The sequence below is a fragment of the Lates calcarifer genome, linkage group LG20 (assembly GCF_001640805.2).
Source record: "Lates calcarifer isolate ASB-BC8 linkage group LG20, TLL_Latcal_v3, whole genome shotgun sequence".
NCBI lineage: Eukaryota > Metazoa > Chordata > Actinopteri > Centropomidae > Lates > Lates calcarifer.
In genome coordinates, this window is record NC_066852.1 from 23,616,390 (window position 1) to 23,639,339 (window position 22,950).

Here is a 22,950-nt window from a genome sequence, read left to right on the forward strand (position 1 = left end):
ATTCATTGTCACTGGATTAATCCTCTGGGGACCTTGAATATAAGTGTATATACATGAATATATGTATCCATGTGATAATTGTCCAAATCTAACTTGAAACCAGAGCCTCAGGTTGACCTCACTAGAGTCAGGAATTCATCCTCTGGAGACCATGAATGTCTGTACAAGAACTCGTGGGATTTGCTGCTAACATGGCTAATTAAAACACAAACCAATGACTGCCAGTTCAGATGGGTTTAAAAAGGAGCAATTTGCTTGAGTGAAATTATACTAAATCAACAGCTGCATGTCCACAGTGACATATTTTCCACTTTCACTGCTTCTCTCTCAGTCAGATGGGATTCACATTGACATGCTCCATTTACAGAGCTCTACATGAGACAGATAAATAATCTTCCCCCTTCAGAACAGCAGCCGTTGACCAATAGATGGTGCCAGAGCAGCACTACACCAGTGTAATGCTGCTTTGACTGTAATGTAGGAACTACAAACTACTTGTTCCTCTTAGGCTCTTTTACCTCAATTAGTGTCACTGGTGAGGTGAGTTTGCACGTGAGGAACTTGCTTTGCATTTTTTTTAGCCGTTGGTGTATTGTCTGTATTTTTAAGACTGATGCACCTTAATGGACTTTACTAAGTGAAAGTGTGAGGGAAGGGTCAGTGTTGAGGTTATAAAATTTTAATTCAATTTTATTTCCCCAAACTGAAATACAGAATAAAACTTGCTGTGTTTATTTTTCATTTATATCTTCTCAGGTGTTCACACAACTGGAAGGCTGTAATTAGGACGATAGTTTTTCTTAATTACACCATATTGCATCCTCTTATTTGTGACAAAGGGGATTACAGCAGGCCTGTTAGTTTAACGCATGCGCAGTCTGCAGCAGCATCCCCCACACACCCGACCCCCTCCCCGCGAGGACCACTTTCATAGCACTGGCATAGGGAAGATAATGCTTCCTGTTCGTACCTTCAAAATAAGACACGTTTTCCGATTGGGCTACGTTTTTCTTTAATTGGGCGGGTTTAATGAGGATTATTTGTACTGGGAAAAGTTAGCCTACATTAGCACTGACTATAAGAAGAGGGCGGGAGACTTAAAATGGAGGCGTATAGAGAGTAACACGAGACAAGGATACTATTCAAGGTGACAAGTGCGTGCAGCGGCGACTAAGGTAAGCTAATTACCCCCTGTTAGCTTTAATTTGTGTCATAAATCAGTCATAACACAGTCCAATGAGCACACAGATATGATACACATATTTCTAGATTCATCGTAATTTGCACTTTCCGCTGATACCACTATTTTCGATATCTGGGAAACAAGTGTGGACCACCCAAGTTATGTGGTAGGTGGGCCAGAATAAAAATGCACAATGGCCCACATTTGGGTGAGTGCTGGTTTATTGGGTCTCTTCTTGGCTGACATCTGGCAGTGTGTTGGTTTGGTTGTGGCCCAGTTCTGGCCGAGTGGCCGAGTTATGGCAAATAAGTGAGAACCACCCTAGTGCCATCATTCCATGTGGTATGTGGGCCAGATGAAAAGTGTTGGCCAGAATAAAAATGTACAGTAGCCCACATTTGGGTGAGTGCTGGTCAGTTTATGGTTGACATCTGGAATTGCTATGGTTTGGTTATGGCCCACTTCTGGCAAACAGGAGTGGAGCGGCCAAGTGCCATCATTCCATACAGTATGTGGGTTGAACATGTCAGGTGTGGGCCAGATATGGACCAGAAGAATTTTGCTATCTGGGTATGGTGGAAGACTTCAAGCAGGGAAGCACAGTGGACTGGGACAGTGACTGGTTGAAAATCCTGGTAAAGACTCCAGCCAGCTAGTCTGCGCAGTCCCTCAGCGTGTGTCCAGAGATACCGTCAGGTCCAGCAGCCGTCCTCGGGTTGACAGCCCACAGCGTGCTCCTCACCTCATGCTCCTCTACAGTGAGGGTGAAGCTGCTGTGGATCGTAAGGTGGGGTGTGGCTGCCTCTGGTGGCTCCACCTCGAAGCGGACAAAGAGGAGCCATCACCTTCAGCAGCTCTGAGGTTGGTCCTATATTTGGTGAGATGCTGGATTCTATTGTTGCTGTCCAGGTGGTCCTCGATCCTCCTCCTGCAGTCCTACTTGGCCTCTCTGATGCCTCTCTTTAGGTTAGCTTTGGCTGTGCTGTAGAGTGTGTCTTGAAAGCAATGTTCCTCTCCTTCAACAGCCGCTGGACCTCCCAGGTCATCCAGTGCTTCTGGTTGGGGTAGACCCGGATGCATTTGTCCACTGTGACAGTGTCTATGCAGTTATTAATGTAACACAGGACACTGTCTGTGAACACCTCCAGGTCTGGATGTTCAAAAACATCCCAGTTAGTCGTGCTGAAGCAATCTTGCAGCTGCTGAGAGGCACCATCAGGCCAAGTTTTAACAGCCGTAGTGATGGTAAGAACAGTTTTCCTGAGGGGGGTATACGCAGAGATTAAAAGCAGGAGCATGTGGTCAGACTGGCCCAGGTGTGGTAGTGGTCTAGCTCTTTAACCCAGCTTGATGTTAGAGTAGACCTTATCCAGTGTGTTTGAGCACTGCCTTTAAGTCCATGATTGAAGACTCCTGCTGCTGGTGTGCACAGTGTCAGGATATGTGCTCTGCTTGCTACTAATGCTGCCATGAAAAGTTTCTGGCTTCTGAGTTTAGTTCCACATTATGGGGCCCACTGAATACACGCAGTAGTGTTACTCCCATCATGCCTTTGGGTTACAAGAACAAGCAAATGAGTCCTGGCCCTGGTGAAGCTCGTTCATTAGTGTTATGCTAGCAGATTTCATGGATGTATAAGAAAACCTAAACGGGACTAGCCTGGCTTTAAATGGATGTTTTTGTGCATATGACAACGGCAACATCAAAATAATTTGTTTTGGGCATTTTTTAATATCTCATATAAGAGTGTGAGACTGTATACAGCTACGACATGGCTGATAAAGTTATTACTACTATTTCACAAATAATTTTTGAAGAATGAATGATGTCAATGAAGAAAATGAAAAAAATGAAAATGAAGGCTTGACTTTGAATCATTTATTCAGTTTTACCTTTAATTTTACACATCACAGAACAGCCACTGTAAGCTAGCAATGGTTTAAAAATGTAAAATGTAAATTAAAAGAGTGATCATTGTTTATGCTTATAGCTGGAGGTGTCCTGTCAGCAGTTTTACAAGTGTCTCTTTTACAATGGCGGCCTATGGCTTTTTGGGCCCAGGGGGATTTTTCATTGCAGTACTATGAGTGGCCACTGGAAAAAAATTGGCTGAAATGCGCAGCATCACCATGTCACATGACTTGTGGGAGTAAGGCACCTGTAGTTTTCTGCTCAGTTTTCTGCAGTTGCTTTTCTCCGGCGGCAACAACTTGGAGTCACCTCTGTGATGACAGCACTTTATCCTGAGTGGTTCAAAACTTCACTGACATCATGACGTGTAGCACGTTTTTATTCTAAGAATTGAGATCAGTTATCTCCTGTGGTTTTCTCTTCTAAGTTGACCTAAGTTATTTGATCTCCTCTTCCTGATAGCTCATGTTTTACATCTGTGCACCAACACTATAGTATTAATTTCCCAAAAGAAGTTGTTTGTCAGTTTAGATCAGTTTGTTATTGTAGAAGAAGTAAAGCCCTTATAGATCATCCTTCATATTTCACCTCTTTTCACTCTCCTGGCAATGTGGTGGCCCATGTTTTTTATTCTTAAGTATGTGGGTATATTATATTTTTTTAATTGGGTGTGACCGAGTGTTGGAGTGTAATGCATGAGAGAATGTATGTTTAATGTTTATTTTTTTTACTGAAGATGTTGCAAGGAACAGTGTGACTCATTGAATTTTGTTGCCCAGTGTATTCTTGAGTTTGAGTGTATGTGAAGTATTATCAGAATGAACCACTTCATGGACAACAATTTCTGTGTAGTTCACTGTGAACCCTGGCTGCACCTGATGTAAACTGTACCTTGATTGAAACATATTTGGTTTGTCCACAAGCGACCAATAGTTGGAGGCCTGTGGCACCAGGGGGCCTTGCCTTACTTAGTGAAGTTGCAATAAATTGTATACTATTTCAAGTTTTTTAAGCAAGATTGATGCAAAAGGTAATATTTTAATGTTAAAGTGTAGATCCGTTTTTTAAAACACGGATATCCAGTAAATACACAAGTTAATGCGATATTACCTGTAAACATTGTATGTATACTTGATATTATCCAAAATTTACTATCTATTGTTATAATTATAGTAATAATTATTGTTTTAATAACCATGTTTGGATTTTTTTTAATGAGTAAATCCATTAATTTTACAGGTGAGCATACTTTTTTACATTAAAGATTTATAAAATATGCAAGACATGAATGTAATGTAAAATGTAATGTAAATTTCCCCATTGTGGGACTAATAAAGGATTATCTTATCTTATCTTAAAGTTACATGTAAAACTCCTTTTATATGTGACATAATCTAAAATAAACATCATTTTGTTTTCATTATAATCAGCAATCTTTGTTTAATTTTTTTTTTTAATCGGCGAAGGAAGAACATCCACCACACATTAAAAAAAGCATATACAGATAATACAGAAGTTGCTGCATATGGGATGGCTGTGTCTGGAGGCAACATTTGTAGGTGGGTTTATTGCAAGGATCGGGAGGTGGAGGATGTTTTAGTTTAGTCTTGGAATGTTTTTTAAAAGATAAACCCATTCATTTTTTTGGTGGGCATACTTTAAAGGTCTGTTAATATAGAAGAGATCTATATAAAATCACATGTAAAAACTTAATTTAATTTAATTTATATTTGATATGAGCTAAAATTATCTGAAGATAGCAATCTAAACCAAATGTTTTTCAACAGTTTTTTTTTTGATATGCTAATAACAACAAAGGCAATTTTAAGCCTTATTATTTGTATTATAAGTGTTTGACAAGATTTATAGGTCATTTCATTGTTTTAACACTTGTAAACGTGATTCATTAAACATTAAAAAGCTATATATATATATATATATATATATATATATATATATATATATATATATATATATATATATATATATATACATACATACATATGTGTGTGTGTGTGTATGCAAAATCTCAGGTAAAATTACAAAAAAAATTACAGCTGTGAACTGTATTTTTATGAGATTGTTATTTCCCGTGAATTTACGGTATTTTTTTTATTTTATTTTATTTTATTTATTTATTTATTTTTTGGCAAAGTTGACATTCCTCCGGTATCAGATGTGGCTGGTTTACATTGGAAGTCTATAATAATTTCAGAAGGCAAAGAAAATTGCCTGCGCCATGCGAACTGGCCACGCGGTTGTGATGTAGCCCTACTTGGTCATATGAGACGACGCCACTCCCATGCCTAGAGAACTAACATTTAAGGTGGAACGAAAAAAGAGGTATGACTTTGCAAAAATGGTGCCTTCGGCTTTAAACTTTTTTGTGGATTTTCCCAAGCCTTAAGCACAAAGTCTGTGTTCAGGTGTTTTAGGTATAAAAAAAAGCGCGTCATACCGGTAATACGTACTGCTCGGAAGTCTGTAGAGTTACAGAGCAACTGAAGAGATAAAATACACAATATCTGTACCCTATTGGATGTTTCATTGAATACACCAAGCATTGCATTTCCGCGTCAATCACGGCACAGAGATCGTACAAAACCACAAGCCATCTGTTTTGGAAATGGACTTTATTAATAATAAATACGCTTAAGTTGATTTGACTCAGCTTGTCCATAGCATACGTAACGTAGCTATTACTTAAGCCAGTTTACTTTGTCAAGTCATTAGTTAATATTGAGACTCTTACTTACTGTCCACAAAAGTTGTCATACTGAACTTTACATGTTTTTTATTATTCCGTGAATGCCTCAAAGCTCTACTCTTCCGCACCGTAATATCAGACTGTTCCACACATGAGGCTATTCTGAAACGGAAGAAAGATGTAGTTCCACTTTGAAATGTAGCTTTTCCCTCAGTTTGCTGACCGTCACGAGTAGATATGGGAGGGTCCATATTTCCGACAGCAAGCAAAAGCCCCGAACGTCCTCCCCTTGCTATCATCGCGCTCTGCTCTGTGTCACCTGTGCACTCACAGAGAGACGTAAGCTACGTGGGTATTTTTCGGACTTTCCATAGCTCTCCCAAACAAGAGTGACATATTCGCGGGCTACAGCCTACTTGTACAGCTCAGACCGACTTAAACTCCTCATTTCTTGAAGCTCACCAGAGATATCCACAACCACTGAAAGCTACTTTATAAGGATGGCTTCTACTTCTTTCCAGCTGCTGGCTTTCGTGATAGCCGGGACGCTTTCCCAAGGTAAGCTTTGTTAATGATGTAATAGGAGTACCTCTCTGTACAGACGATGCGTTCTACTTGTGTGGTTTTTACAAAGGCGGTCGACACCGTAGCCATTTCATACATTTCTTGTTTGTGTTTTTACTAGTAACATGTATGTGGGTTTGCTTCAGTATACATGCCTACAGGCTAAAGCACCTGACAACTGAATAACTAAAAACTCTTGTTTTGAGTGTGTAACGCTGATCTACTGAGGCTATGGGCAAATTCAAGTCTTTTTACGTTTGGTACACGGGGACTGAATAAATTGTACCTTAAACTGTGGAAAATCCATCATTAGTTTCGATGGCTTTCCCCCGAATAAAAAAGAAAAGTTGTTGAGTGGTGTAAGTGAATAAACCAGAAATCTATAGCCATGAATTCATGAAGAGCTACGTTAGCTTCAAATGTTGAATGCAGGTGGGTTTACCTTCCGCTTGCTTTCTGGCCAATTACTGTTTACAAAGCCGACTCCCTGCCCCTCCTCTTCTCATACCCTTGAAGTGAAAATGTGGTCATTGCTATCAGGTTACTTAGGGTTGTGAAGCAGTACTTTGGGAATCAGTGTTTTAGTGTATAATTTCTCAGGCTGATAAGGCTGACGAGGGCTGGGCTTTGAAAGAGTTCACTTACCAGGCTATCACCAGCACTGGCACCACACTGACATTGTCTTGTGTCACTTAAACAGGATAAGTCAAAATAAATGTTCTTTTTTTCTCCCAGTGTCATTGGCCACCTCTTACTGTTCATACAACTGCTCTTTGTCAGAGTGAATGGAGGACAGGCAGACTGTCTAACTGATGGCTGAGTGTAAGTTTGATGGAAGCTTAGGTGGAAGGGATGTGATTGGAGGTTGATATGTGACACAGCCAGGGGTTCCATCTCCATCACTTACTGCTATCTGGTTTGTCTCTGGATGAGTGATTCCTTATAGTATAGTCCGAGTATTCCTTATAGGTAACGAGAGTTTCAGAGCTTGCCGTAAAATGCTTTTGAACACACCTAAGAGTGTATATTAAAGCACTGGCCATGGGGCTGTTATACCTGTACTGACATGTTCATGTAGGTTTGCCCATTAAGATGGGAAGGAGGCTCAAATACCTAACTACCTTTGACACAAAAATGCAGCCCCCTCATTCACATGCCCCTCTGTTGACACAGTGGGGATGAACACAGGGTTCTCTGGAGAATTGACCAGGGATCCGCTTTTCAACAAAATGCAGCCTAATGTCATTTGGCAAAGCAATGAAAGGACCAATCAAACATGTGCAAGCACACATTCCTGATTAGAATAACAGCATAATGTTTACTGTTTACCTTGTGACTGTGAAATTTAACTGTCACTGTACTACTGTTCTTGAATTAAATCCTGTCATATCCGACCATTGCATTGTTTTTGGTCTGAGCACCCACTAGGACAATCAGTATTCCTTAACAGAGATCTGAAGTCTGTGAGTCCCTTTATTTCCACTAATCTTAGCCAGACTGCATTTTTCTTTCATATTCTTGTGTTCTGAAATAACATTGCAGTTTCCTGTGCTTCACCTTGATTAAAACTGCAAGGTGCTAAGATTATACTTAGAGGCACATTTTTAACTAAAACTGGGCATGTTTTTGCCTTTCAGAAAGATTATTGACAAACACAGGTATAACTGTAAGCTAGTGGCCAGAAACTAAGTCGAGGGGAGGCAGGGCTTTGGCTTTCTGTTGCAAGCTAGATTTGTTTTGGAGTTTTCCCTCTTTCTTGTGTTACTGGTATCACAGGCCAAAAGTCAATTTGTGCAAATTCAAATTCATCACAGATGAAGTTATTTTCAGTTGTCCTAGATCAGGGGTGTCAAACTCAAATACATAGTGGGCCGAAATTAAAAAAATTGCTACAGGGGCCGGACGAGTTCAACGTTTATTGAAAACTTATTGAAACAACCTTTTTGCACATATTGAACCTGGAACTAAGAAGGCCTATAGATTATTGCCTATAAAACAACATTAATTATGAAATAAATGAAATAAAAATAATAAAGAAATCAAAATAAAAGAAATAAAACCAGTTTCATTAATCCTTATGGCTTTATCTGCAGTTTTTCCCGAAAACATTTTCTACAGTGAACATAGCCTGCTGTGAAACCAGACTTCTTCTTAACTCTTCTCCCTTCTGTAGCCTTTGTGTTGTGTCCAGATGCTTGTCGTGGTGCTTTGTGTCATAGTGTCATACACTGTCTCCGTACAGAAGACACACAGCTTTGCCCTTTACATCCGCGAACATATACTGTGCCTCCCACCTGTCTTGAAAACCCCTGTTTTCAAAGTCCACTTTTCATTTAGCCATTTTTTGGGGAGAAGGATAGTTGAAAGTTGACACAAGCAGTGTGTAATAACATAAGACTGCTGATGAACAAGTGGGGCACGCTTTTCTGGCCCGTGATTGACATGCTGACACACAGGCAGTGCATTGTGGGATTTGTAGTATTATGGTGGTTCGTGCAACATTATTGCAATAGCATAGAAGTCCTTTGGTGTCAAGCTTTGATTCTTATTGAGCACAGATTTTAATTACAGCCACGCTCTAAGTATGTTCCATATATGTGATATGAAATGGCCCTAAGTGCCAATTGCTTTAGGTTGTGGATAATACACACATTAGGTGTATCCTCGTCCCCTGATAACCGGCATAACCAGACATGGAATGTGGTATGCAGTTGCTCTTTAAGTTGCTTTTGCTAAGGGGGACATGGAGTCTCCATCTGCCCTGACATGTACAAAGGCTTGTCTTTTCTGGAGGGAAAAATACCTTAGTGGGGGTCTATGGCAGGGAGGGATGGTGGGTGGATATATGAGACCAATAGCTGATTTCTCAAAGGTCACTTTCTGTTTGAAGCTCCACCTAAATCGTTGTGTCAGATGGCTGTAGTTTAATTTATTATTCAGAAAGCTTCCATGTAACCCCTTCCACTGTTCAGACATGTCAAATAATTTCCACTTGTTATGTGAAGTGGGTCAAAGGTTTACAAGGTTCCTCTATAGAAAGTCAAACTCCAACGAGCTAGTGGTTTAATCATTTTAAAACTGTGAGTTTTTAAGGTTTTATCCTTCAGCAGCAATGACATCTTAAAAACAGAGAGAGCTTGAGATGTCACGATGATATCACCAGAAATTTTGAAAATAAATGTTGATGGTAAAATGTGGCCACGGTACTAAGTCTGCAGAAGGGGTAGTACATCTAATTTGCATTAGAGAGCATGTTGTAGGATTATCACAAGTTACTTTTTACAGTTACTTTAACTTTTACTGAGCAGTGGCAGCAGTGGCCTCTGTAGTGATTAGGGGATCCTGGCAGATTCTGTTGGGTGTCGGACCCAGGCGGTTAAGGCTACCTGAAGTAGTGTATCCGCTCATGTACATGAAACAAAGCCCGTTGTGTCAATTGCTCAGGCAGTTAACACAGAATCATTATCTTAGTACAAACCAGCAATCATGCTGTCCACTCATGTCAAGTCAACATTTAGCTAATCTGATTGACTGAAAACATTTGAACCCACAGTAGCTGTGGGCTAAAATGTAGATGCTTGGACTAGTTTTACACTGACTGGTTGCCTCCACCAATGTTACAGTCCACATCATTATTACACAGTGGAGAACACAATAGTCTGTTGATAATCATGATACACACACACACACACACAATGTCTGGAATTTAGTTATACTGATTATGAACTAGGTTAGATATAAAAGAGATAACAAACTAGCATGCAGCTGCACCAATGAGCTATGTAATTCATTAATGGTGCTGATAAATTATAGAAAGAATTACCATGCTGGCTTCTTATAACTAGGCAAAGATGCATAGTTTTGCAGGAGAACCTAGTTACATAGTGCAGGAACAGGTATTCTGGGTACAGAGTGGGAATAAAAGAGGCACCATTCTCCTTATCACTAAGTCAGGTACCATCACAATGATTTTGAAGCTGTTATTCTAAGGTAAAATGTTACATAATGTTGTTTTCTTTCCATCTTCACATCCTCCATTAGCAGTCAGAGAGTTTAGTATCCAGAAGATGCATACTACAATAAGACATCAGGTATCTACACAGAGTAACTACACAGAGCCATCATGTTTCTCAGCCCTTTCAGGCTGTGATGCTTTATGTCACAGGGTCATGAGACATCCTATCACAACAGTTTATGAATTTACTATGGTGTTCTGTGACCAGTCTTTGTGTTTAGGCAGTAATAATAATGTTTGCACAGGATATAGCACATTTCGCCTATAACAAAGATAATCTGTTAACTTGCTGCGCAGAGCAAAGGGAAACTCCGACACAGACCATCTTAAATATATATGATTTATTGGGAGATTAGCCCTCACGGTCTTTTTTGTCAAGGTGAGAAGCATATCTAATTCTGGAGCCACATATCAGACCAGCTTGTATGTTGGTCAGTACAGTGGATTTTCCCCACTGCAGTTTTCAACAAGTCCCCCAACGAAAAAAAGCACCTCACACACTGGAATGTCCAGGAACAAGCAGCAACACTAGCTGAAATAAGAAGGAGTGCTGTCAAAAGTGAAACTAAATGAGGTCATGGGTAAACCCACAGTCACACCCACACATCGATTGTCACATAAAGGAAGCATGACTGAATCAAAGCGGGAAGTTAGATGACGTGTTTGTCAGTTCCGTAGCTGTGTGCGGAAAAATCACAATTTAATTAAGCCACCACCCTTGATGCACACGTCATACACAACTTAAAACAAAGCTTTAGCTTCAAGACTGTCATATTTTCACATATTTATATTTTTGCTGGTTTTGTGAGACAGAGAGTGAGAGAGAGGGACGCCAAAAAAGACAATGGCTTGAAAGATCAAACAGAATTTGTACGCATTGTAAAACAGGTGAAATTGAAACAGAAATTCATTTTCTCACAAGTTGCCCAAAATATAAAGAAAGTAAGGAAAATGAATTCACCAAATTTAGACAAAAAAATCCCAAACTTTGCTTCCATCCCAAAAGATCAACAGATTCGAATCCTTCTAGGAGAAGAAAGCTCTGTGATAGAAGTGGCAGGAGAGTCTGTCACAGCATGTCATAAAAAGAGACTTAGTTTAATGTAGGGATTCTGTATGTGCGTATGTATATACATACACATGTATATGTATATATTTTATTTTATTTTCTTGTTTTTTTTGTTTTGTTTTTGTTTTTTGTAAAACGCCATGCCAATAAAGCCAAACTGAATTGAATTGAATTGAGAGAGAGAGAGAGAGAGAGAGAGAGAGAGAGAGAGTGGTCAGGGTCCTGAATGAGTTTAATTTGGAATAAGTGTTCTGTGCTCAGAAAGACCACAGAGAGGGTCTCTGAGAGGGTCTATAAAATGAACTTTAAAGATGGGATAAATGAATTTGCAAGGTGCTCCTTGCTTTGCTACCAGATGGACACAGTTAAACCTTCAGAGATTCCTATTAATTGCCAAGCAGACTGTACCAGGTTTTCTGGAAGCTAAACACACAGGTTTGCATGTTTATGAACATGGCTAGACTTGATATTTGAGATGCAAGCGTTTGACTTGTTGTTTGACCTGCATTCCTAAGAGGTCCAGGTCAGCTAGGCTCTATTGAGGTAAAAATGAAAACATATCAGCCTGAATCTTAACAACTGTGGTATTTTAAGACAAAAAAAGACAACAGGATGGCCAATATTTTCAAGATAATTAAATGTTTATTTATTAATTTATTTTATAATATTTCATTCCCGTACAAATGTCAGTGTGCAGACTAGTCCTGATCAAAGCAGCTGGATTTGACAAAGAATCATCAGTATGATGGTGGGATGCCAACATACCTGGGGGACAAAGGGCACAGCACTATGTTGACTAATACTTCAGGAAGAGGGATGTGGAGTGTGTGTTGTGATTTCTGCCTTGCTGAGTGTGGTGGCTGACAACATGGGCACCAGAAGAGACAGGAAAGTGGGTCATGTTGACATTGTTTGCTACTTTTAATTGGTGTGTCTCAGTGGCTTCACAAAGCAAGCATTCATCTTGTGTTTTCCCCTGAAGGTTCCTAATACTTGATGAAAGAACCACAGTTCTAGATCACCATGTTTGTGTTAAAGCACTTTGAGCTGAAGTTTCTGCCATCTACTATATTTCCAGTATTTCAGCTTTTGGATTCTTTGTATTGTGCATCAAAATAATGGCGCTGTTATTCTTGAATGTTGTCAATTAACAGCCATGGTGCCTTGGACTCAATAGACTGACTAATGTTTGAATTACAGTTTACGATACAACTGAGGCAGTAACTCAGTTTTCCAAAACTTTACTCAAAAAGTAAAACAAAGTTCTAAGTGTGTTGCTCCTCTGCCAGTTACGCCACTGTGATGCCACCAGCGGCATCCTTAAAAGAGCATTCCAACATAATGACAGGAAAACTACTAAACTGTTAATAGTAAAACAGTAAGGCTCTTACAGGGGTGAGTCACTCACTGGAGGTTGTCCAAGGCACAAATGATAAAAGAACCTTGATGCATGGGTATCTAACATCCAATGAGAGAAGAGTCCTGGTGAATGTGTCCTTCAATTCCAAAGATGGATACTGTCACAAAAACACTTTCAGAATGGCTGCACACAGCAGTTTGGAATAACATGGGAATAAAACATTTAGACGAATAAAACTACTACCATTTGATGTGCCATGGAGTTAAGAAAGAGAAAGAGGAACTCAAAGTCCTGACCTTGGGCAACAATTGGAGGAAAGCCTAGATTCATAATCTCTCCCAGCAAAAACTGCCTGTTTTATTTTTTGAAATATTTATAACTTGAACATAAAAGTAAATTTACAGTTGAATTCATGAGGCCTTTTGCAGTAGACAAGATTTATGTCTATACAATTCCCTCCTCCTTTTAAGATACAGTGAGTGTATTTTGCTGTTATCCCTCCAACACACTTTCTGTTGGTAATCCTAAACCTTATGCAGCATGAAGCCCAGGCTTTCGGTTTTAGAGCTCACAGCCACCTCTGTGCTTGTGAAGCAGCTGGTGGTACTACATGATTCTTCACATGATGCTGCTGAGCTCTCAGGTTTCAATACTGTGAAACAGGAATGCTGCCTGATTTCATCCTCATGTTCACACAATCTGCAGGAGTTTCAGATGAATACATCTTAGGGGGATTATCACTGCATTTCCACTTTGAATTGTGCCACTACTGTGGTGCAGAACACTAAGCTTTGTTTATGTAGTGATTTTATAGCTGTAGCATTTAATTCATCAATAGTTTTGGCAGAATATGACAGCAGTCTGGGCTCTGTCACCAGCATAGCTTAGGCTGAATGTCATTAATATTAATGTTTTAACCATCAGCCATCACCCATATTGGATTAATAAATCTGAAATTTAGTGCTCATGAAATTTTATTTACCACTTCAGTAAACAGTCTTTGCAATAACAAGCACTTCAAAGTGGAACACCCTCCACAAAGTGGAAACTACAGGTCTTAAGATGCTAAGACTTTCATAGTACAATTGATTTTCAGACAACAAAATTTGCCCACCTCATTGCTAAACTTTATGAAAAATGAGGCTGAGTGAATTGGAAATGGTTTCCCTATGCAGCACCATCAAAAATCAGTTCAGCATTTTGTTAAGACTCACAGTATACACTGGCATTATCCTCATCTTAAAGATGAGTTCACTGCCATGGACTTGTCTCAGTGAATCTTCTTTGCTGGCTGGTGTTCTTTTTCTGTTTCCTAGTCCCTGTTACTCCTGCTTATTTTGCATCATTTGCAGTATCACTGGGTTTGTTTTGAATTCACCCAGCTAGATAAAGTCTTACATATAAACTGCAGAAGTTGTTGAAAGTTGCTTTCCTCCATCACATTGAATTGCTAACTTTAATTTCTAAAGTAATCCAACCATTTCTACCACTTCCTCTAGTCTTTCTCCTCTGTGTTACCCTCCCTTTCTCCTTACATGCACCGAGATATTAACCTGTCACACTGGCTGTGTACAGCAGCCATCATGTTAAAAGATTAGTGGATTTCATGAATTTGAAATATGCAGTTATATGAAATTGATAACCAACAACCAGAACAACCCCAAAACCCTCCTCTCAACTACTGACTGTTTAATTAACCCTGTTCTTCTGAAGTCTAGCAGATGTGAAAATTCAAATTTTCAGTCCACTTCAGAATTAAAATACACTATCATTTGTCCTGGTTGATGATTAGTTGCTTGGGAGTTATTACCCAATTAAAACCAACAACCTGATTACCTGTCAGAATTTATTTTAAGATCCTTTTATTGATCTGTAAAGCTCTTAACATATTGTTCTCATATTGAACCCTTTAGAACCCTCAAGTTTTCTGGTCTGGCTTTTAATGATACCCAAGTCAAATACAGAAAGCCACAGTGAGGTTTGTTCTGTTGTGTACCAAAACCACAGTCTTAGGAGTACACTGCAAACCGGTGAAATGCTTGACCTTTTTCAAAATAAATAAATGTAACGCTTAATAACATAAGGGGGGTGGGGGGTTGTATTTGTCTTCAGGATTAGCTATAGACTAACAGCCCTGGAGCTTGTTCAGTGTTTTGCTGGAAGACACTTCAGGGAAAGCAAATATTGTCCGACATGTAGCAATACTCCAGGTGTGTGATGGTCTCTCTTTAACTATCACCCTGCTGCTGTTCCTCACATACTTACCAAGGATCAACTCAAATCTCTTGTACACAGCCTATTCAGGGCGGGAGTATTGTGCCGTTATTCCACCTCACTGTTCTGTACAAAAGGCACAGAGGCGGAATGGGGGGGTCTGTATATCCCCACTTTGAAGCTGGCACAGGAGGTAGTCACAGACACAGATTGACATCTATATAAAAGGGGGAGCTGGAATAGTGAAATAGATGCTGACTGACAACGAGGCTGCTGAGGCAGGCTTATGGCTCTGATGCCGTGATGCCAGCATGCCGTATAAAACCATACACTGGGGCGGCATTAAGCCGCCTTCATATGGTTCTGTGTAAACGACTCAAAGGTGGCAGATTCCAGCAATTTCTTTACGCCAATATTGTGAAACCTCTGTGTAAAAGGGGCTTCAAACACCTCAGAGTAAACTTGACAGCAGCTTTTGCACTTCACATGATTAGAGACAAGGATCCCCATGTACTTAACAATGTCCTGTAAAAGGAACAGTTGTATCAATATATATTAATTGTTCATGTGTTCACATTTGAGACAGGCTTGACCTTTTATCAGTAAATTTAATTGTTACTGGCTGACATTTCAAAAGCACATATTGATTGTTATAACTGCACATTTCAAACTGATGACTACTTTTTAAGAGGAAACACTTGATCATCTGGCAGAAAGAGGCTTCAGGAGATGTTTTTAGTAGTGATTTTCCTGGCAAGGACTGCAATGAATGCAGGTAGCAAACTGCCAGATGAGGGCCACAGGTCTCATACTAGTGCTGTTCCACTGCAAAGTTTTTTTTCCCTTGTGATAGACTTGTGTATTAAAGTCCTTACTTACTCCTTGTCAGAGATATCTTTTAGGCTGTATTTTTTTAGTCCGTAGCCAGAGATGGTCAGTTATGTGTGATGCCAGTAAATGGCATTACACCCGGTTACCTGACTGAAATGCTAATGCCCAAAGTATCAGTTCAGAGAAAGGGGCAGCAGTGTGACACTTTCCCAACTGAGTGTACAGATGGCATCGTCTGCAGTTTCTGTCTGTTTCTACAGTTTCTTCCTAAAAAGTCCACATGAGATACACTCTGATACACAAAGATACAGAAGTGTGATGCCTGTGAGAGTATGTATTAGAAACATAGCAACACAGACCGTGGAGACCATTGCACAGGCAGGTTGCTTTTCACCTAGGGTTATTTTAGAACTTAGCTCAAGCTAAATACTTGCCCATGAGATTTCAGACATCTGCAAAAATACGTTTTCCAGCTCCCCTCACTCGTCTTTGCATTATACGTGACCAGCTTATGTGTTGGAATGTGAGCTAACTGAGGAAAAGCCTAAAGGCACAACTTGTGTGTATTACAGTAATTTGAAACATTCTTACAGGACTTGATAATTTATAAATAACATAAAATAGTTCAGCACTGGTTTGAGATAATTGTGGCTTTTCAGATAATATGAGGAGAAAACTCTGAATATGTTTGTTCCACAGAATCTGTCACTTCTAAAGTTTACGTCAGTTTATGGCTTCAGATCTAGTCTACAGTAGGACTGAGTCTTAATGTAATGTTATAGTTGACTGTTCTCCAACAGTGTAGAAGTAAGGCCAAAGCAAGACCAGGCCCTCTGTACCCCGATGTTCTCTTCTGAGGCCAGGGGTATTAAGGTTTAATTTTAACTTTGGACTGAATGCTTTGGACTGGAAGCTCTGCCTCTGTTGACCTTATTGAGGAAATTCCAGGGTGATCTCCTAGGGACTAGTAAGAGATAATGCCCAGCACTCAGGTATTTTATCCTACTTTCTCTTAGAGACAACACTCATGAGCTGTTGCTGCTACATTCTGCTTTTTGAATTAAGTCACTCAGACCTTTTTTTCCCTCATCTTTTAACTCTATTACTGAATGTCTGTACAAGTTTTTTTACAAACCTGTTTAGCACTGATAAGATAGCAGAGTTAGATTTCTGTTTGAAGGGATACTTTTGGAGGGATGTATATCTCTCTCCACCTAGTAGCACAACAGAGTTCACACTAAGTCACAAAGGTTGCTCATACTGAAACCGGTTGTATAGTTTTACTGCATGCTGCTGTGGGTACTCAGGTAAAAAATTTAAATAATGATTTTTTTTTATAAAGCTACCCATGCAGCTACAGTCCAAAGGTGCAATGCTTTCCAGCCATTCCAGTGTCTCTTGCTGACATATACAGCAGCTAATAAAGCTAACCTGAGGCCACAGACGAATTGGCTCATTTCCAGCCCTGTCTCCCTCCAAGACTGTCTCACTGCCTCTTTGGCTCATTTCATGGTCCTCTTCTCTGTCTAGTTCTATCTGTTTGTAGAGTATACCTCTTTCCCTTTTATTCCAGTGCACCCATTCAGTTCAGCTACTGTTCATTATTCTCATCTCCTCTTACAATAGCACCGGTGACCCTATTTGGAAAAACAGATTCTGTCAACATGAACTTCATCTATTTTTCATGGGGACTGTTGAATAGGAGAGTGGGCATGTGCCTATACGTGTTGTTTCAGAATTATCAGAATCATTTATTAATCCCTTGTGGAAAATTGTTGCATTGCAGTGCTCCATTTCACAAGAATAGATAACTAAAGAGAAATAAAATAATATAATGAAAGATACAACTAAAATAACAATAGTGATATAACCCAATCCTCAAAAAATAAAGAAATAAATATACCCTTCAAAACAGACACTATATACATAGTTAATATTTACAGACATTTCAATTATTTAAATTAAATTGCTGCAGATAAAATTAAATACAGAATAGATAGATTTGCATTTATTGCTGCTATTTGCCACCATAATCCGTCTGCTACGCCCTGTCAGTGCCCCCCCCCCACTGCATCCATCAGCAGCTCCTGGCACCTGTCACCAGCACACCTTGCACTCCCCAGCCTCAGGATGTTGCTGCCCCAGATGTATGCCTCCGCCAGTGCTGCTTCTCCTCCTTCACGCCTGTGGATGCGTCCCTGCTCAGTGAGTTGGTCAAGTCCAAAGCTTCCATCTGCTCCCTGGACCCCTTGCCCACGGTTATAGTGAAAGCCTGCTTTCCCACCCTCTGCCCTTTGATGATGGACATTATTAACACTTCACACCAAACTGGGACAGTACCAACCATTCTCAAAACTGCTTCAGTCACTCCTATCCTTAAGAAGCCTGGTCTGGACCCTGGAAAGAGCAGTTGCCGCACAACTACAACAATATATGTCCAACCATGAGCTCTATGAGCCCCTTCAATCTGGCTTCAAGGCTCATTACAACACAGACACTGTTTTAGTGACGATCACAAACGAGCTTCTTATCGCTGCTGATTCTGGCTGCATCAGCATCCTTGTACTCTTGGACCTCTCTGCTGCATTTAACAGTTTCCCACACCATGCTCCTCAATCGCCTCTCCCCACACCTTAGCCTCTCCTGGTTTCAGTCCTACCTATCCAACTAGCAACAGTTTATCATTATTGATGGATTCACCTCTAACCCTGGTGTACTGCAAGGCTCTGTCCTTGGCCCTCTCCTCTTCACTATCTACATACTCCCCCTTAAAAAAAAAATCATCCGTCGCCACAGTCTACAGTTCCACTGCTATGCAGTACGTCACCATTGACTCAGCTCCCTCCACAGACTCTACCCTGTCCTTTGAGAACAGATGCTGCAGATGAAGTATTTTCAAGAACAACTAAGTCTGCACTTTAATCCACTGATGAAACAAATGCTTGTCAGTCACTCATTCTGTACAATATTATTTCAATATTTATATTGTATATTCTCAAGCTGCTCAGCATTTCTGGCCATCCACCAGGCATCTTGATTTTGATAAATTCATGCTAGACTTACACTGACTGGCCAATGGTTGGCAGTGTATGAACAAACACTCTAGCGTCCACCACGGGGAGCTAATTCATCTTGTCTATCTCAGTCTCACCTGAATACATATTTCAGCTTTAAATACAAACACAGTCACACATATAATTCTGACTGTTTGTTGCAACCTGAAGGAATGATGAGTAATTTTGTGTGTGAGTCAGTTCTATTGAGTATAAACAGTATGCTCTTTTTGTCTGGAGATTTCAAATAGATTTTTGGTCAAGCTAACATGTGCAGAGATCTTAGAGCAGATCATAGAAAGACATTTGTGGTTGAGAGTAGATCACAGTGGACACCACCTCCAGTGTCCCAGTTCATACCCACTAAACAATTAGAAAGAGTTTTTTGCTCTAAGTGGGGACTCCTAAACAAGTGAGGGTTTTAAACCACAGCTGGAGCAGGCTGTGAATAACGTGTGCAATACATCAAAAGCTGATATTTAACAGATCTCTTGAACAAAAGGCAATAGATGGCATATATCTCTATTCATCATATTTGTGTGATGCTGAATTACCTTAGTATTCACTGAAAAGATTTAATTTTTACAATTGTTGTTCAGCACTTGGCCTTTATTTGTCAGGGATAGTGGAGACACAGACAGGAAAAGTAGGTAGAGAGAGAAGCAGTCAGTCATGTAGGATGTTGTAGTTGTATGCGATGATCAACCATTAGACCACCAGAAGATCTGTCTTTCCCTTTTATCCATGATTGTAGTTTTATCAAATACTCCCTTATCATATGACTTCTGAACTTCTTCTTTCTTCTGAACCAGATCAAACACACAAGTGATTGTTTCTGATGTTAACTTGATTTTAACAGAGCTGAAATATTTCCACATCAAGTCTTATTTTCATGTGTAAGAATGTGAACAGAATTCAGTTAGTCCACTGTCATGTCCTGCAAGGAGACCATTCTGTTTGAATACTCCTTTATATCACATTGCATTCTTATCAGTCTTGATTCTAATCTTATATCACACATTTAATCAAGACCCATTCAACACAAATCAGACCTTACTATATTTTGAAACAAACAAGATTAAATATATGTCCTGCCAAATTAATTGGATTTATTGGATTTGGATATATGATTTATTTGGAGGTTAAAAACTTTTTACTGTTTCAAGTAGACATCATTGTAAGTGTAGAGCTTTTACCTGTTAAAAAAGGCACAAAGTCAAAAACAGACAGAGTGGACAGAGTGAGCATAGTCATTTTGAAAACAAGGTGATAAAGCTAATGGCTGCTGCCTTGTCATTTTTGGAGGCAGAGCAGACAGAGCAAGATAATGGGAGGTGTCACTGATAAGAGGATGAAATTTGAGTGGAGCCTCATACCAGGTGACCTATTTTACAACTCAACCCCAAACAATCTGTCATCATTTCCTTGTAAAAAATCATGTAAATGACATAGTAATGAAAGCAAGAAAGGATAAATATTTCTTCAAGAAGAGAAAAACACATGGGCACATGTTTTTAGGTGTTCCAGTCAGTCATAAGTGAGCCAAAAGTTGAGAATCAGAATCAGACTTTATTGCCAAGTAAGTTTGCACATATAAGGAATTTGTCTTGGTATATCGGTGCTAAAGGACAGTTATAGTAAACAAAGACAGATATAGAGAAGTAGAAGTAAGGCTAAGGAGTAGAAAGTGCAAAAAGCAAATACTATATTTACAAGGAACATAAATATACATAATTAAAAGGGGGTTGAACTTCTTCAGCTGGCGCAGGAACTACTTCCTCTGCTGGGCCTTCTTGATCAGGGAGCTGATGTTTAGCTCTCACTTAAGGTCCTGGGTGATGATGGTTCCTAGGAAGTGGAAGGACTCCTCAGTTTTGACTGGGGAGTCACACAGGATGATGGGGGAGGGTGAAGCTGTGTTCCTCCTGAAGTCTACAACCACTCCACTGTCACCACTCCACAATCTCAATCTCCCTCCTGTAGGCAGACTCCCCCCCCCAGAGATGAGCCTAATGAGGGTGGTGTCATCAGCAAACTTCAGGAGTTTGACAGACTGGTGACTGGAGGTGCAGTTGTTGCAGTGTTAAAGGCAGAGCTGAAGTCCACAAAGTCCACAAACAGGATCCTGGCATAGGTTCCTGGGGAGTCCAGGTGCCACAGGATGAAGTGGAGGGCCATGTTGACTGTATTGTCTACAGACCTGTTGGCTCTGTAGGCAAACTGCAGGGGGTCCAGGAGTGGGTGGGTCATGGATTTGAGGTGGGACAGCACAAAGCACTCAAATGACTTCATTACCACAGAGGTCAGGGCGATGGGTCTGTAGTCATTAAGTCCTGTGATCCTTGGATCCAAACCCAGGGCTGATTTCTGGTATTCCTCCGAAATGTCAGTGACTCTTTTTAGAGAATCCTTCCCGTGGTGTTTGAATGATAACATCTTAATCCTTTTGATATCCGCACAGTTCTCGGATAGGGCTAAGATAGGCCTTTTTCCATGGACTGATGGGATTCTGATGAGAATGAATATGTTGTTTCTAGATAACCACCCACAGACCTCGTCATGATAAAGTGCCATTTCACAGCTCTGTTTAATGTCTCTTTCCTCTGTATCAGCCAAACTAGGAGTATGTGAGCATTCAGCTGCTTTTAACCATTTGCTGGAGATCATCACTTGACACACTGCTTCCACTAATATCCACTCTAATAAACATGGAGAGCTGCCATGAGATGACTCTCTGTGTTTCTGGTAATGGATCTCTGCTTACCAAGCACTTGTCCCATTCACTTACCTCAGCTGGCAAGAGTGCACCTTTTACATCCCCACTAATCTAACTAACATAATGATAGGACAACTGCTGAAGGCCAAAATCTCTTACTCGCTCTTAATTACTTATCTTCCAGGCTGTCTCCCTAGCTCAGAAAACAAATGTTCACAGTGCCCATTGTTTTTTTGGCAAATTAGGTGGTTAGTAAATAATGAAAGGCACTCATGTTTATTTTTTTAACAAGAGGGACTTATGTTTGCATCTGTCTGCCCTGATGAGCATAATGTTGTCTCCAGACATGCGGGTGCCTGCAGCTTGCTGAAGCAGCAGAGGGCATTTTCCTATATAGAATGAATTAGTCTCAATTCTTTCAATTTCCTTCCCCACCTCCCACCACAGGGCCAAATATAAGGGCACATAGAGGTCAAGTTGCAGCAAATCAGAAACTTAATATGGAGTATGTGTGTTTGACGATAACATATGATCCCTGGAAGAAGCAAAAGAAAAGGTAGCAGCTGAGGTTCTTTCATATATGTTTTTTTTCCCAAAGTGATCTACTCAGTCAGCCTCTTCCAAAACTCAAAAACTGTGGCCACTGATGTGCACATGATTCAATGTGATTTAAGAACACTGGACTCTGTGAAAACTGGAAACCACGAGAATGACAGCACCAACAGAATCACTTCCACATCAAGTTTGTCTAAAAAAAAAAAAAAGGCATCAGTGTTGGAGTAGTTTTTTAACACTGATTTTGTCCTGAACTGGTTTGGTCTGTCATTCCACACAAATGAAAACTTTTTCTTAATCAGTGAAAGGATGAATGTCACAAACAACGGACGATGAAATGTGATAAATAAAATGAAATGATGAAAAGTGTAGTGGAAGTAAAAGCTTAAATGTGAAAAAATAGATTATAATTCAGATTTGATCAAAATGTTATTTCTTTTATATAAAACATGTTGCTTAACTTGCACGAGCAATAAAGTCAGTTGGTTTTTAATCAGATTTGCCTTTTGTTCTAGTTTGACATAAAGTCTCAGGCGTCCCGTAATCAATCTCTCTCTCTCTGTTGTGGCTGAAATATAAATAGCTGACTCCCTCAGACCTCTGAGTGGTCTGCATTCCTCAGCAGATGCATATGAACAATAAGGAGCCTTTTATGATAAAGGTAGTGCCCCCTCCCCCAGATGCACTTCAGAGGCAAGAGTTGTGGGGAAGAGTTTTTTTGACCTTCATGACCTTTTCTATCCATTTGGGCTTATGGCTGGCGAGAGAGACA

General features: G+C 40.0%; 1 protein-coding gene across 2 annotated transcripts in view; it reads left to right on the plus strand.

Moving 5' to 3' along the window:
- Positions 1–5,528: 5,528 nt before the first annotated feature.
- The window catches only part of LOC108900060 (CD166 antigen homolog), a 53,672-nt gene continuing 36,250 nt past the window's right edge, over positions 5,529–22,950 (plus strand). The window contains exon 1 of one of the 2 annotated variants that reach the window (XM_018700868.2): positions 5,529–6,359. In XM_018700868.2, coding sequence (XP_018556384.1) covers positions 6,302–6,359 — 58 coding nt within the window. In that variant the 5' untranslated portion in view covers positions 5,529–6,301. The remainder of the gene's footprint in view (positions 6,360–22,950) is intronic. The other variant, XM_018700867.2, reaches the window with a different exon arrangement.